At 42.3% G+C, this 17,605-nt stretch overlaps 1 protein-coding gene across 1 annotated transcript in view; it reads left to right on the top strand.

Annotated features, from left to right (window-relative positions):
• The first annotated feature begins 445 nt into the window (after positions 1–445).
• LOC103280248 (uncharacterized) overlaps positions 446–17,605 on the top strand; it is a 48,736-nt gene continuing 31,576 nt past the window's right edge. Inside the window, exons 1-3 of the mRNA XM_062968798.1 lie at positions 446–528; positions 12,841–13,004; positions 14,934–15,000. Coding sequence (XP_062824868.1) covers positions 12,868–13,004; positions 14,934–15,000 — 204 coding nt within the window. The 5' untranslated portion in view covers positions 446–528; positions 12,841–12,867. The remainder of the gene's footprint in view (positions 529–12,840; positions 13,005–14,933; positions 15,001–17,605) is intronic.

Below are 17,605 nucleotides of genomic sequence, written 5' to 3'. Positions count from 1 at the left end.
GTTTTGGCCCCACTTTAAATGGAATCCTAGGAGTTGTAGTTTCAGTCTTTCACAGAGAAGGCTAAAGACCTTGTAAAACTATAAATCCCAGGGCTCCATAGCATGCAGCCGTGGCCATTAAAGTGGTAGCAAACAGAAATACTTCTACGGTGCTTCAGGCTGGTTACCTTGACAAGAGGTGGCCAGGTTTTCCTACCTGTCCACAATACAGGTGAGTGGCAGGTGAGGCTGTTCCTCCCAAGACTCACCTGAGGAGACACAGGGGAGGTGTCTTGGCAGGAACGGCTCAAAGAGAGATGCAACCAGGAAGTGACTTGCCGCCCACATTTGTACTCGCAATTTACTCCGGGGAGCATTGCTCTGTTTAAGCCGAGGCCTCCTTGACGGACAGAGGAAAAGAGCCTTCCCTCCCCAAGGAAGGCCAACACCTGGAAGCCTCTTCTCCTGCCTCAGGTGAGTTCTGACTCTCACCTGTCCTGTTCGTCTTCATTTCACCTGCATGGGAAGCTTGTTTCCTTTGGCACAAAGGTAAGGCCAGATTGTGTCTCTCTATGAGTGTTGCTTACTCCAAACCCAAAATAGTTGTACTACAACTCCCATTATCCACTCCATTACTAAGCCATCAGTTGGTTGAAGGCTGCTAGACAAGGGAAAACTGGGAGGTTTTTAATTAAGAGCGAACCATTGGAATTCTTTAGGAATATTTTAACAATTTTACGTGTTTTAATGGAGTTCAATTGGCTGGTTTGTTTAATTCTGTCCTAATATCTGCATGTGGTGGATTTAAAACAGCACTGTTTTTAATGTTGTGAGCCGCTTTGCATCCCAATCAAGATAAGAACAGAATGATAGTAATAATAATAATCCACTTTCTCTACCAGCATGTGTATCTATTGTGTTATGTTTACTTACCTCCCACTTTTTTTGCATGGTTTTGGACTTCAACTCCCACAATTCAGTTCGCCTGTAGTTTATTTTATTTATTTATTTGTTAGACTTGTATATCGCTACCCCCAGTTTGGCTCGGAGTGGTTTACAGAAATAGATTAAAACAATACAATTAGCTTTAAAATAACAATAAAAACAACAAAAACAACAATAAAAACTATTGTTGCAGTCATCTATTGGAAGCTAAGCAGGGTCGGCCCTGGTCAGTAATTGGATGGGAGACCATCAATATGCCATAGACAAAATTTTGGGAGAAGAGGCGGGCAAAATTGTCTCTGGGTAGTCCCTGACTAAGGAAACACAGTGGAATTCATGAAATTTCTAAATACAGTAGAGTCTCACTGATCCAACGTTCTGGATTATCCAACACATTTTTGTAGTCAATGTTTTCAATGCAATGTGATATTTTGGTGCTAAATTCGTAAATACAGTAATTACTACATAGCAGTAATGTGTAATGAACTACTTTTTCTGTCAAATTTGTTGTATAACATGATGTTTTGGTGCTTAATTTGTAAAATCATAACCTATTTTGATGTTTAATAGGCTTTTTCTTAATCTCGCCTTATTATCCAACATATTTGCTTATCCAATGTTCTGCTGGCCCGTTTATGTTGGATAAGTGAGACTCTACTGTAGTAATAATCCACTTTCTGTACCAGGATGTGTAATGCTAATAATGGGATTTGTAGTTCAGTGAGGCACCGGGACTCTTCGAAAGAGAAAGTGAAAGACCTTGTAAAACTACATCTCCCATTCTTGTTCCCCTGTAGTTGCAGCCATCTAATCTTTTGGAAGCTAAGCAGGGTTAGTACTTGGATGGGAGACCATCAATATGCCATGGATAACATTTCAGGAGAAGAGGTGGGCAAAATCACCTCTGAGTATTCCTTGTTTAAGGAAACACTATGGAATTCATGAAATTGCTTGAACGGACGTATATAACTTCAGCTGATTATAGAATTATTGAGTTGGAAGAGTCCCCATCCAGTCCATCCCCATTCTGTCATGCAGGAAAAGCAAAATTGAAGTATCCCATCCAGCCTCTGTTTAAAAGCTTCCAAGGAAGGAGCCTCAACCACACTCCGAGGCAGAGAGTTCCACTGTTGAACAGCTCGTACAGATAGCAAGTTCTTCCTAATGTTCAGGTGTCGTTTGAACCCATGGCTCCATGGAGTCCTAGTCTCCAGGGCAACAGGAAACAAGGTCTGCTCCCTCCTCCTTATGACATCCTTTCACATATTTAAACATGGCTATCATGTCTCCTCTCATCCTTCTCTTCCGCAGGATAAACATGTAGAATTTTGTGGAAACAATTTCCAACACTGGCTTAAAGAAATGGGCATACAGGGCCCATAACCCTTGTCAATGTGTGAGAGGCTAATTGAGACTTATTCACCTTCTCCCGTCTCAATTCCTCTCCTTCCATGAGATTGGACAGATTGCCAGGTCTTCAGAAGGAGAGGAATTGAGATGGGAGAAGGTGAATAAGTCTCAATTAGCCTCTCACACATTGACAAAACAGACCCAGAGAATAGATGGCCATCTGTCGGGGATGCTTTGATTGTGCTTTTCTGGCATGGCAGGGGGGTTAGGCTGGATGACTTACACTGTCTCTTCCAACTCTATGATTCTATTTATTTATTATTTACAGTATTTATATCCTGTCCTTCTCACCCCGAAGGGGACTCAGGGCGGATTACAATGAACACATATACGGCAAACATTCAATGCCAACAGACAAACAACATATATAGACAGACACAGAGGCATTTAATTTTTTTTCCCCCAGCTTCACGATTCCGGGCACGGGGGAGCTGTTGCTTCACTGTCCACTAGTGGCTGTACTTCCTCATTCCTTTCCTCGTGTTTTGCTGGCAGTTTTTATGATGTTGTAAATTAGTTAAATTAGCCTCCCGCATAAAGCGTACCTAAATTTCCCTACTTGACAGATGCAACTGTCTTTCGGGGCTGCATAGGTCAACAGCAAGCTGGGCTATTTAATAGTCGGAGGCTTAACCCGACCCGGGCTTCGAACTCATGACCTCTCATAATTCTACATGAGTCAGGTTTAGATGATTTGAAAGACCATATTCTTTCTTACAGATCTATCCATTGGGAGAACCTTCTTCTCTCTGCCCCACCACCTTCACAGGTATCTCTGGTGGGAATCCAAAAGACTTCCCTCTTAGTTGGTGTCCGCAGACTCTTTAAGAGCATGGTTTCTAGATCTTTGATCCTTTTAGTCACCCTCTTCCTCTGGACACCTTCCAGCTTGTCGATATCTCTTTTGAACTGTGGTCCCCACAACTGGACACATATTCCAGGTAAAGAGGTCTGACCAAAGCAGAATGGAGAGGAACCAGAACTTCCCTCGACCGGACACGAGACTCCTTTTGATGCAGCCCAAAACCCTGTTGGCCTTTTTAGCTGCTGCATCGCACTGTTGGCTCATATTCAACTTGTTCTCCACTAAAACTCCAAAATCTCTTTCGCATGACTCTGATGTGGAGCCAGACTCCACCCATTCTGTATCATTGCATTTCATTTTTTTATGCCTAAGTGAAGTGTCCTGCATTTCTCCTGGTTGAGGAAAATTCATTTTGTTAGTATTGGCCAAAGCAGCTCTCTAATCTGTTGAATCAAAGAGTTGGGGGCCATCCAGTCCAACCCCATTCTGCCAAGAAGCAGGAAAATCACATTCAAAGCACCCCAGACAGATAGCCATCCAGCCTCTGCTTAATAATCTCCAAAGAAGGAACCTCCACCACACTCCAAGGCAGAGAGTTCCACTGCTGAACAGCTCTCACAGTGAGGAAACTCTTCCTCATGTTCAGGTGGAATCTCCTTTATTTCTTGTAGTTTGAAGCCATTGTTTCATTGTGTTCTAGTCTCCAGGGCAGCAGGAAACAAGCCTTCTTCCTCCTCCCTATAGCTTCCCCTCACATCTTAATCCATGTCCCTTAGAGTTTCCAGAAAGGAAACTATCAGGGCCAGCTAACACCTCCCAACAAAGGATTTCCCCCAGGGAGGAAGCAGCCAGGCTTTGAAGCTGCAAGGGCATTAAATGCTAATCAAGGTGGCTAATTGCAGCATTCATACTTGCCGCACCGAGACTACTCACTGCTATTCAACCTGGCCAACCAAGAATTCCGTAAGGGAGAAAGCAGCCAGGCTTGCAAGTAGCAAGGCTATTCGGTGCTATTCAACCTGGCCACTCAAGATTTCCCCTAGGTGGAAAACCCCCAGGCTTTGAAGCCACGAGGCTACTCCGTCCCATTTAGTTTGAAGCCATGAGGCTACTCCATCCCTTTCAACCTGGCCTAGCAAGGATGCCCTATGTAGAAAGTGGCCAGGCTTTTAAGCTGCAAGACTATTCAGTGTAATTCAAGCTGGCCAAACAAGGATTCCCCCGCAAAGGAAGTAGCCAGGCTTCAAAACCGCTCTTTGGTTGAGGGTGCTATTCCAGCTCGCCAAACAAGGATTCCCCTAGGAATAACACAGCCAGGCATTGAAGCTGCAAGGCTATTCAGTGCAATTCAACCAGACTAACAAAGGATTAACCTTGGTAGAAGGCGGCCAGGCTTTGAAGCAGCGATACTACTCTGTACTATTGAAGCTGACCAAGCAAAGATTTCCCTAAGTCGCAAGCATCCAGGCTTTGAAGCAGTGAGGCTATTCATTGCAATTCTAGCAGCCCAAAGAACAATTCCACTAGAACGCAAGTACCCAGCTTTCCAAGCAGCAATCCTATTCCATTGTGTTCCGGCTCACCAAACAATGATTCCCATAAGAAGGAAACGGCCAGGCTTTGAGGCTGCAAGGCTATTCACTGCTATTCCACCTGGCCAACAAATGATTCCCATAAGCCACAGCAATGCGTGGCCGGGCACAACTAGTCATTAAGATGTTGAACAGCCCTGATAGGCCAGGACAGGACTCTCTTAATGGTAGTCACTGAACCAATCGCTCATCCGCCTCACAGTATTATTTTCCAGCCCATATTTTACTGGTTTGTTTGCAAGAAGATCATGGGGATTTTATCAAAGCGAGATATGCTGCATCCATAGCATTCCCTGCATCTGCTAAGCTTGTAACCCTGTCGAAAAAAGAGTTAAGGTTAGTCTGGCCTGGCTTGTTTTTGAGGCTTTGTAGGTCGAAACTGTGCCGAGAAATGAACCTCTAACTAATGGAGACGTTGAACCAAGGGAATTACACTATGTAACAAAAGTTGAAAAAAATCTGTTGCTGGTTTTGAAAGAGTTATTCCTGTTTAATTGTGTGATACTTACTTTGAAAGTAGTTGTTCTACTCCAGAAATTTCATTTTTGTGGCTGCCATAAACTATGTTGAATTGGTTGAGACTCTATGAGATATTCATTGAAAAACTGAGCTTTTTTTGGTGTCAGGAGTGACTTGAGAAACTGCAAGTAGCTTCTGGTGTGAGAGAATTGGCAGTCTGCAAGGAAGTTGCCCAGGGGATGCCTGGATGTTTTTTTTTTTACCATCCTTGTGGGAGGCTTCTCTCATGTCTCTGCATGGAGCTAGAGCTGACAGAGGGAGCTCATCCACACTCTCCGGTTGGATTCGAATCCGGTTGGATTCGAATCAGCAACCAAAAGGTCAGCAACCCAACCTTCAAGTCATTGGTCCTGCCGGCACAAAGGTTTAACCCATTGCGCCATCAAGGGCTCCTCCATAAAATGTGCTGAAGGGGGTCCTTCCCGCAGAAACAAAGTTTTTGTAGTGTAATAAACTTTTTTCCCATGTTTTTATTTTAACTAATTTGGGAATGACATTTATAATCCAGGAACAAAAATAGTGTTACTTAGTGTTATGTCCTCCTAGTTGCCAATCCCAGTTAAGAACCAGCTCATTGGAGCAACTGATGTTGCCAAATACTCTTCAAGGGCAGCCCTGTGTACAGTGCATTACAGTAATCCAGCCAAAAGTATGGACCACCCTGATTGTTTTCACCAGGATTATTTTCTAGTCTCCCTTGATTTATTTATTATTTACAGTATTTATATTCCGCCCTTCTCAGGGTGGATCACATTATATACATATAGGGCAAACATTCAATGCCCATAAACACATCGAACCAAGACAGACACAGACAGACGCAGAGGCAATTTAACCTTCTCCTGAGGGGATGTTCGATTCTGGCCACAGGGGGGAGCAGCTGCTTCATCATCCACTCTGATGGCACTTCTTCATTCCAACGTTGTAAATTAGTTAAACTTGCCTCCCCACTTTTATAAGTGGTACATTATTTCCTACTTGATAGATGCAACTATCTTCCGGGTTGCTAGGTCAGCAACGAGCAGGGGCTATTTTTTTATTTTTAATTGACGGGTGCTCACCCTGCCACGGGCTGGCCTCGAACTCATGACCTCATGGTCAGAGTGATTTATTGCAGCAGGCTGCTCTCCAGCCTGCGCCACAGCCCGGCCTACTTTAATCTCTTTGTATACATTTTGGGAATGGGCACAGGTAAACACTGTGGCCAATTGCCACCCTGATGTATTTGCTGAGATTTCCAAGTCTCAGATCTGAAGAGAGGAGTTGTAGGTTTTAATTGTTTAATTGTTGTATGTCTTTTGGGCTGTGTGGCCATGTTCCAGAAGTATTCTCTCCTGACGTTTCGCCCACATCTATGGCAGGCATCCTCAGAGGTTGTGAGGTTTGGATAAACTAAGTAAGGGAAGGAAAGAATATATATCTGTGTAGAGTCCAGGGTGTGGCAAGAGTTCTTTGTCACTGGGAGCCAGCATTAATGTTTCAGTTAATCACCCTAATTAGCATTGGAAAGGTTTTGTCTCTTGTCTGGGGGCATCCTTTGTTCAGTCATTGGCTGTCTTCTGCCCTCAGAGTGTTGGTTCCCATCTACTGTTTTGATTTTAGAGTTTTTTAATACTAGTAGCCAGATTTTGTTCATTTTCATGGTTTCTTCCTTTCTGTTGAAGTTGTCCACATGCTTGTGGATTTCAATGGCTTCTCTGTGTAGTCTGACATGGTAGTTGTTGGAATGGTCAAGCATTTCTGTGTTCTCAAATAATATCCTGTGTCCAGACTTTCGTAACGTTGCCATGAAATGAAGACCAACTTTAGAAGTATAATTGATCACTCTTTATTATCCAAACATAGTGCTTCTACACTGAGGAATGAATGCAGTTTGACACTACTTCAACTGCCATGGCTCAATGCTATGGAACTCTGGGATTTGTCGTTTGGCAAGGCAGTGAAAGCTAAATTTATTTATTTATTTACAGTATTTATATTCCGCCTTTCTCACCCCGAAGAGGACTCAGGACAGATCACATTGTACACAAAGAAGGCAAACATTCAATGCCATATGAACATACTCTGTTTCCCCGAAAATAAGACAGTGTTTTATATGATTTTTGCTCCCAAAGATGTGCTAGGTCTTATTTTCAGAGGATGTCTTATTTGTTCCATGCAGAATAATTCACACTTATTGTTGAACAAAAAAATGAACATTTATTATATACTGGCCAGTAGTTGTCATCACAAACCAGCATAACCAGACAAACTGAATCCTATCAAGAATATCTTGTTACTACCATTATTTTCATGTACAACAATCTATGATACGTACATTTACCCATCCTGCATGCTCTGGTGTTCTGTTTGGTGGATATGCTTCCAAACAAAAACATTGCTAGGTCTTACTTTTGGGAGAGGCCTTATATTTAGCAATTCAGCAAAACCTCTACTAGGTCTTATTTTCCGGGGATGTCTTATTTTCGGAGAAACAGGGTAGAGACAGAGACAGACACACAGAGGCAATTTAACCTTCTCCAGCTTCCAGCTTCCCGAGGGTATGCTCGATTCCGGCCACAGGGGGAGCAGCTGCTTCATCATCCACTGTGATGCTGACTTCCTCATTCCAAACGCTGCTGGATGATTTTTATGGTGTCGTAAATTAGTTAAATTAGCCTCCCCACATAGTGGTACCTAAATTTCCTACTTGATAGATGCAACCATCTTTCGAGTTGCTTAAGTCAACAACAAGCAGGCCTATTTTTTATTTTAATGGTCGGGTGCTCACTCCGTCAGGGGCTGGCCTCGAACTCATAGTGATTTATTGCAACTGGCTACTAACCAGCCTGTGCCACAGCTTTTAGGATTCCATAGCACTGAGCCATGGCACTTAAAAGTGAGGTCAAGCAAAATTGATTTTACAGTACAGATCAGGCATGGGCAAACCTTTTTGCCTTGGGGCCGCATTGTGAGCCCGACCGAGAGAGCCAGGCTGGGAGGGAGGGTGGCTGGGCACCCGTTGGGTGGGACTAGCCCGGGAGGGAGAGGGCCTGTGACAGGGTGGGGCAGGGCAGGGCCCAGGTCATCCTCAGGTTGTCCTCTGGGCATAAGAACAGGGCCATGCACACCGTCCTTATTCCGGGAGGAGGGCGAGACATGCAGTGACTGAGAGCGCTCCAGAGAGCTCTCAGCTGCTGCGTGCTTTCCTCCCTGTCCTTCCTGCTTGCCCCATCCTTATGCCAGGAGGAAAACGAGACATGCGGTGACTGCTCCAATCCTCTTCGGACTGTCCTCTTGGCATTATGCATTAACGGGCAAGACAGGTGATGGCTGAGAGGGCTCTGGAGGACTCTCAGCCATCTCAGCTTTCTTTGGGCCGTCCTCTCAGCATAAGAACGGGGCCGTTCACACCGTCCTTATTCCAGGAGGAGGGCGATGTTGTGACTCAGCAGCAGTGCCAGAGTGAAGATGAGGAAGGGGATTTTGGATTACAGATGATGGAATGCAAGATGAATTCCAGGATGATGTCATGGGGATGGGGAATCATGGAGTTACACAGGCTGGTTCAGAAGTGCAAGAAGCGCAGCCTGTGGATGAACTCCTGAACCAGCCTGTCACAGACGAAAACCAGGGAGACATTCCCATGGGAAGTAATGAGCTTGATTTGTCTCAGGCTCCTGTTCCGGTGCAAGATAATGAGCTGTTTGGCCTTGACAGTCAAGAAGCTCTGTTGCTATCTTGGGCAGATTGTTTGCAATGGAAAGGAATGCCTCAGCGTAGCCTGAGATTAGCTGGAAAACGGGAAGCCTCTGAAGGGAAGAGAAATGCATTTTTGGGTTGCTTTTAAAACTGTGTGTTGGAAGACAAACCTTTGTCAAAGCAAATTCTCGCTTCATCAGAGTGGATGGTCTATGTCTTCATGCTTTGGAAATTCTTATGCTCATGAATCCTTGTAAACTGTGGACTATTGTATCTTTGGGAATAAACTTTTGCTTTTTGTCTATGGATCATTGGTTTTATTTATTTATTTTACCTTCTTTTTAAATAAATTTTTATTAGTGTTCCTTTCAACATAAAAACAGACAAAAACATACAATAAAATAAATTACAGAATTGAGGGAAAAGAGAGGGGGGGAAGGAAAAAAGGAAAGAAAAAAGAAGAAGAAAAGAGGGGTAAAAATTGAATAAACCAAAAAAAAAAAAGGAACCCCCCCCTCCAAAAAAAACCCCATGTAAAATATAAAATGAACTTCCAACTATTGCATGGTGTCTTTGGGTTTCATCTTTCCCCCCTTTCCTGAGTTCTTGAATTCATCTTGATAACCCAGATCATTCCTTTTCTCCTATTATGAGGTTTTGTACATATTCTGATTTTCTTAGGTCTCAAATTAAAATCTTCATTTTTTCCTCTTTTAAATATTTTAAAATCATTTCCCAGTCCGTTTGTTTTCTTGGACGACCTTGATTGTTCGCTAGCAGATACGTCAATTTGTCCATATTCATTATTTCTAGTATCTTATTAATCCAGCATTTCGTTTCCGGGATTTCTTTATTTCTCCAAGACTTGGCTACGGTCATCCTTGCTGCGGTAATTAAATAATTAAATAGCACTTCTTTATTTTTGTCCTTTTTAATATCTAACATTCCCAATAGCATAATTTTGGGGTCCGTATTTATACTAATAATAGAGGGAGAAAACGTGAAGGCAGTGACAGACTTTATATTTCTAGGCGTGAAGATCACTGCAGATGCAGACTGCAGCCAGGAAATCAGAAGACGTTTCCTTCTTGGGAGGAGAGCAATGGCCAACCTGGACAAAAGAGTGAAGAGCAGAGACATCACACGGGCAACGAAGGTCCGCATAGTGAAAGCAATGGTATTCCCCATAGTCACCTATGGATGCGAGAGCTGGACCATAAGGAAGGGTGAGTGAAGGAAGAGAGAGGCTTTTGAACTTTGGTGCTGGAGGAAAATCCTGAGAGTGCCTTGGACCACCAGAAGATCCCACCAGTCCATCCTCCAGGAAATAATGCCCAACTGCTCTCTGGAGGGAAGGATATTGGAGGCAAAGATGAAGTATTTTGGCCACATCATGAGAAGACAGGAAAGCTTGGAGAAGATCATGATGCTGGGGAAAATGGAAGGAAAAAGGAAGAGAGGACGACAAAGGGCAAGATGGATGGACGGTATTCTTGAAGTGACTGGCTCAACCTTGAAGGAACTGGGGGCGGTGACGGCCGACAGGGAGCTCGGGCGTGGATTGGTCCATGAGGGCACGAAGAGTCGAAAACGACTGAACGAGTGAGACGACGCCGACGATTTATCCTAATTTGTAACATCTTCTGGATCATTGGATTTATTGACTCTATTTTACAACTCCTTTGGGAACTATATTTTTGCCTGCTTTGATACTATATATATACTGCTTTTGCTCAATAAAACTACAAAAGACTATTTTCTGTGTGTGGCTTGGTGTCAATAGCAAGGTGAACTATTCTGAGGTGCGACAGACATGCAGTGACTGAGAGCGTTCCAGAAAGCTCACAGCTACTACATGCTTTCTTCCCCGTCCTTTCTGTATAAGGATGCGGCAGGCCACCATGTCTTTATGCTGAGAGGACAGGGAAAATGAGAAGGGCCTGAAGTAAGTGCCCAGGGACCATGCCCGGGCTGTGGCGCAGGCTGGAGAGCAAGCCAGCTGCAACCAGCTGCAATGAATCACTCTGACCAGGAGGTCATGAGTTCGAGGCCCGCTTGGAGCCTATGTTTGTCTTGTCTGTTGCTCTATGTTAAAAGGCATTGAATGTTTGCCTATATGTGTAATGTGATCTGCCCTGAGTCCCCTTCGGGGTGAGAAGGGCGGAATATAAATACTGTAAAATAAATAAATAAACAAAAGCCTGGTATAGATGCATCTGTAAAGTCTAGCTTTCACTTTCTCTTCTTTTCTATTTTTCTTGTGCTGTCCTTCCTGCTTGAACCAAAGCTTGAATTTCTGCCAAAGGGAAGGACAATGAAAGAGGCAAGTGCTGTTCAGCCAACACATTTCTCCCTCTGGTTTACCCAAAACCAGATTGTCCTGTTTGATGTTTGTGCGGAGTATTTTCCGGCACTGAGAAATTAGCAATAACCAAAAGAGCAATAAGCATCTCTCAAGAATAATGTCAGATAAGTGCCTTCTGGTCTCCTGTTGAATTGTATAGGGCAGGCATGAGCCAACTTGGGCCCTCCAGGTGTTTTGGACTTCAACTCCCACCATTCCTAACAGCCTACCGGCTGTTAGGAATAGTGGGAGTTGAAGTCCAAAACACCTGGAGGGCCCAGGTTTGCCCACGCCTGATTTCCACCAATTGCTATGAAATTTGGATGCAACATAGCAATCGAACTAATGAGTGTTTCAAGCCTACAATCACAAACCTGATCCACCTGAGAAAGGTAAAAGCCGGGTGTAGGGGTTTCTTGGGCTGCTCTACACTGTAGACTTAATGCAGATTGACACCTCTTGAATATCCATGGCTCAATGCTATGACATCTTGGACGTTACTGTTCAATAAAGCACCAGCAGTCTTCGTAAGACCTTGTCAAACTACAACTCCCAGGACTTCATAATACTGAGCCATGGCAGTTAAAGTGGTCCGAAATAGCATTCATTCTACAGTAGATGAACCCATAGATAACAAGTACTTAGAGGTGATTTTCTGGAATTTGTTGAGGGTCTCCCTTCCAAATATCAACCAGACATGACTCAGCTGAGTGTCTGGAATCAGACCGTATCAAATGCCGAATTGCCTTAATGTGTTGACGTCAACTCCTCCTCTGTATTTGTTTGTTCCTACGCTCTGTGCTTCTGACAGGTAAAGAAAGAAGACAGACCAGTTAGTCGAGTTTTCATTCATTTCTTTTTGGTGAGAACTGTGTATTCAAATGGCAATCGCTGTCATTTCATCCCCAATTTATTGCAGTATTAACAGGTGACAGATCAATAACAGAATCCAAGAGTGACCGCAAGGGCCATCTAGTCCAACCAGTGCAGGTGGTCCCGGTGGTGATGGGCACATTGGGTGCCGTGCCAAAAGATCTCAGCCGGCACTTGGAAACAATAGACATTGACAAAATTACGATCTGCCAGCTGCAAAAGGCCACCCTACTGGGATCTGCACGCATCATCCGAAAATACATCACACAGTCCTAGACACTTGGGAAGTGTTCGACTTGTGATTTTGTGATACGAAATCCAGCATATCTATCTTGTTTGCTCTGTCATAATAAATAATAATAATAATAATAATAATAATAATAATAATAATAATAATAATAATAATAATGTAAAGGTTTCACCAGACGTTAAGTCCAGTCGTGTCCGACTCTGGGGGTTGGTGCTCATCTCCATTTCTAAGCCGAAGAGCCGGCGTTGTCATGTGGCCACTGTCATGACTGCATGGAGTGCCATTACCTTCCCACTGGAGCGGTACCTATTGACCTACTCACATTTGCATGTTTTCGAACTGCTAGGTTGGCAGAAGCTGGAGCTAACAGAGACTGCTAGACAGGGGTTCTCTCAGGTTAAAAAAATGTGTGTATTTCACAGTGTTTTCTTTCTCTTTCCAGCTTGGCTCCTCCACCTTCTGTCGCTCGATGGCTCCTTTGCTGACGCAGAAAACGGAGACGTCTCTCAGCGTTTCAGCCTCTCCTTCGCTTGGAGTGAGTTTCGTGTCAACGCTCCCGGTTGTCCTCACCATCCTTCTGCTGCTTCTCTGCTTCCCTTTTAGAAGGTATGTCTCTCCTTTAGGGCCTTTTCACATTAGGCAGTTATAACCCTTCCATTCCATTATAACTGCCATGGCTACATCCTATGGGATCCTGGGATTTAAAATTTGGAGGGTGCCAAAGCGAAAAAGGCCCTGTTTCCATTTCATCCCATAGTGAGTTGATTTCAGTGGTGGGTCACCAAAATGGATGTTGTGCCATGATGAACGCACACATTGTTTTTTTTAAAAAATGTTAGGTTCAGGGTTTTAGAAAAGCATGACCTTTTAGAGATCGTAATCTTTTAGAAAATGGTATTCATATCCTTTTAGAGAAGAGCCAAAAACCCATCTGAGTAGAATGTTCAAAAGTGGTATACAACCAAATGCAAGGCAATTGCCTTCAGGGTTGTTGTATGTCTTTCGGGCTGTGTGGCCATGTTCCAGAAGTATTCTCTCCTGACGTTTCGCCCACATCTATGGCAGGCATCCTCAGAGGTTGTGAGGCATGGATAAAACAAACCTTTCCAATGCTAATTAGGGTGATTAACTGAAACATTAGTGCTGGCTTCCAACTGACAAAGGACTCTTGTCACACCCTGGACTCTCCACAGATATATATTTTTACCTTCCTTGCCTAGTTTATCCATGCAGCCTCTCCTACAACATCTCAGGAAAAACATAGAGCAAGGAAAGAAAGCTGCATATCAGAATATACATACAATCCATTAAACAAACAACAGGATCATAGATAAACTAATTAGTAGAGGAGGCTTGAAGAAGGTTGTAATTTCCAACACATAAGTAAGCAACAAAATTATAGATAAACAAATTACTAGAGGAGGCTTGAAAAAGGTTGTAATTTCCAACACAGGGTGCATCCACATTGTGGAATTAATACACATTGAACCCACTTTAGCTGTCATGACTCCCTGCTATAAAATCTTGGGATTTATAGTCTGGTGAGGTGCCAGAGATAGTAAAAGGCCTAGTAAAACAACAACGTTCATGACTCCATAGCATTGCACCATGGTGGTTAAAGTGATATCAAACTGCATGACTTACACTATGTATCAAAATTTGAAAAAAAAAAGTTCTGTTCCTGGTTTGAAAGTGTTATTTCCTGTTTAATTGTGCAATACTTACTTTGAAAGTACAGTAGAGTCTTGCTTATCCAACATAAACGGGCCGGCAGAACGTTGGATAAGCGAATATGTTGGATAATAAGGAGAGATTAAGGAAAACTCTATTAAACATCAAATTAGTTTATGATTTTACAAATTAAGCACCAAAACATCATGTTATACAACAAATTTGACAGGAGTAGTTCAATACACATTAATGTTATGTAGTAATTACTGTATTTACGAATTTAACACCAAAATATCACGATGTATTGAAAACATTGACTACAAAAATGCGTTGGATAATCCAGAACATTGGATAAGTGAGACTCTACTGTAGTTGTTATACTCTAGAAACTTTGTTTTTGCGGCTGCCACAAACTAGGTTGAATTGGTTGAGACTCTATGAGATATTCATGGGAAAACTATTGGAAAACGTGCTGTAGGATGAACCTCCCACCAAAACAAAGTTTTTGCAGTTTAATAAACTTTCCCTATGTTTTTATGATAGAACCAATTAGGAAATGACATTTATAACCCAGGAACAAATGTTGAGTAACATAGTTATTGAGCTTTACACAGATATACCAAGCATGGGCAAACTTGGGCCCTCCAGGTGTTTTGGACTCCAACTCCCACAATTCCTAACAGCCAATTCGTCAGAAAATTCTAACTATAGTTATCTGAAACTATCCGGTAGGCTGTTAGGAATTGTGGGAGTTGAAGTCCAAAACACCTGGAAGGCCCAAGTTTGCCCATGCCTGAGCTATACCATATAGTTATGTATTATCATAGAAGACACAAAATAAATCTTCCTTTCTTTCTCTTCCAGGAAAAAAAGACAATTGTCTCCACGAGTCCTTCAGAGGGAGAGGAATTCATCCCAGCTTATTCACATAGTGAGAGTCTTCCCTATTATTATTATTATTATTATTATTATTATTATTATTATTATTATGGAGTTCAGCATTTCAGCTGTTTGCAACCCAGTTATTTGCAGAAACATGGGTGCCTTTATTACAGGCTTGGTGCTCCGTGCATGGCAAAATTAAGGTTTGATGATGACGATGATAATCTCCTACTTTCCTGTTTTAAATCAAGACTTAAAATTCGGTATTTTCGAACTGTACATAACTAAATACATAGGTGCAAGTCCTGTGGATATAGAAGGCTGATTGCAGTGCCTTCTTTTATATACTAGGCTGGACTATGATTTTGAAGCATTCTCTCCTGATGTTTCGCCCACATCTATGGCAGGCATCCTCAGAGATTTTGAAGTCTACCTTCTGAGGATGACTGCCATAGATGTGGGTGAAACGTCAGGAGAGAATGCTTCTGGAGCATGGCCATACAGCCCGGAAAGCTCGCAGCAACCCAATGACAGAGCTGGTGGTCTTTGCCTTATATCATTTTACCATTTTATTTTACTTTTAATTTGTTTTATTTTATCTGTTTGCTGATGTTGTTTATATATGCTTTTAGTCCTGTTCATGTTTTGTTTTGGGCTTGGCCCCATGTCAACCGGCCTGAGTCCCTTTGGGGAGATGTAGGTGGAATAGAAAAATAAATAATAATAATAATAATTATTATTATTATTATTATTATTATTATTGACACAAAGACATAGTATGACACGGCAAACGAGATGTATATGCTGAATTTCGTATCACAAAATCACAAGTCAATCACTTCCCAAGTGTTTAGGACTGTGTGATGTATTATTATTATTATTATTATTATTATTATTATTATCGTTATTATTATTATTATTATTATTATTATTATTATTATTATTATTATTTTATTATGACACAGCAAACAAGATAGACATGCTGGATTTCATATCACAAAATCACAAGTCGAACACTTCCCAAGTGTCTAGGACTGTGTGATATATTTTCGGATGATGCGTGCAGATCCCAGTCGGGTGGCCTTTTGCAGTTGACAGATCGTAATTTTGTCAATGCCTATTGTTTCCAAATGCCGGCTGAGATCTATTTGGCATGGCACCTAATGTGCCCATCACCACCGGGACCACCTGCACTGGTTTCTGCCAGAGTCTTTGAAGTTCAATCTTGAGGTCCTGATAGCGGCTGAGTTTTTCCTGTTGTTTTTCGTCAATGCGACTGTCACCTGGGATGGCAACATCAATGATCCAAATCTTGTTCTTTTCCACAACTGTGATGTCTGGTGTGTTGTGTTCCAGAACTTTGTCAGTCTGGATTCGGAAGTCCCACAGTATCTTTGCGTGTTCATTTTCCACGACCTTTGCTGGTTTGTGATCCCACCAGTTCTTTACTGCTGGGAGGTAGTACTTGAGGCATAAGTTCCAATGAATCATTTGGGCCACGTAGTTGTGCCTCTGTTTGTAGTCTGTCTGTGCAATTTTCTTACAGCAGCTGAGGAGATGATCAATTGTTTCGTCGGTTTCCTTGCACAGTCCTTGCATTATTATTCCTTGCATTTCCTTGCATCGTCGTCATCATCATCATCATCATCATCATCATCATTATTATTATTATTATTATTACTATTACTATTACTATTATTGCTAGCATAGTGGTTTCTTGTTAGCAGAGCTGTCATCCAGAGATTATTATTATTAACAGAAAGCCTTGTTGTAACTATGCTTGACCACTGGGTGGCAGCAAATAGACAACAATGTACTTTTTCCACTTTCTCTTTTGCTTGAGGCTGGATCTGTATTACCATATAATGCAGTTCAAAGTGCACTATATGCTCAGTGTGGACCCACATAATGTGTTATATGGCAGTGTAAATCCAGGCTAAGACTATGCCATGTCTGACAAGCTAATGTCTTCACAGTGAGCTAGCTCTTTCTTGCTTGCCTACTCACTCGGTCAAATGACTTCTTGTAAGATGTGGGACATTTCCATAAATGATTTTGATTGCGTGTATCTACATTTAAAGAAATATTAATACAGTTTGACACTGTTTTATCTGCCATGGCTCAATGCTATGGAATTGTAATTAAAGTCACAGAGGCAATTTAACATTTTCCAGCTTCAGGCTTCATGATGGTATGCTTGATTCCGGCCACAGGGGGAGCTGTTGCTTCATCATCCACTTGTGACACCGAGTCCTTGAATGGAGTACTTCCTCATTCTTTTCTGCACGCTGCTGGATGATTTTTATGGTGTCGTAAAATAGTTAAATTAGCCTCCCCGCATAAGCAGAACCTAAATTTCCTACTTGATAGATGTAACTATCTTATGGGTTGCTTAGGTCAACAGTGAGCTGGGATATTTTAATGATCAGGCTCTCAATCTGACCCGGGCTTCGAACTCATGACCTCTCGGTCAGTAGTGATTTATTGCAGCTGGCAACTAACCAGCTGCGCCACAACCTGGCAGAGTATAAATAAATTATTTGTATTTATACTTTGCTTTATTCCACCCGAAGGGGACTCAAAACGGCTTAACATAAAAGCATCAGCATCACAATTAAAAATATACAAACAGGACAACATTAAAACAGGATTAA

This window comes from Anolis carolinensis, chromosome 1, assembly GCF_035594765.1.
Source record: "Anolis carolinensis isolate JA03-04 chromosome 1, rAnoCar3.1.pri, whole genome shotgun sequence".
Classification (NCBI taxonomy): domain Eukaryota; kingdom Metazoa; phylum Chordata; class Lepidosauria; order Squamata; family Dactyloidae; genus Anolis; species Anolis carolinensis.
Note: the sequence above shows the minus strand (reverse complement) of the source record. Positions and strands in the feature narration are given on the sequence as shown.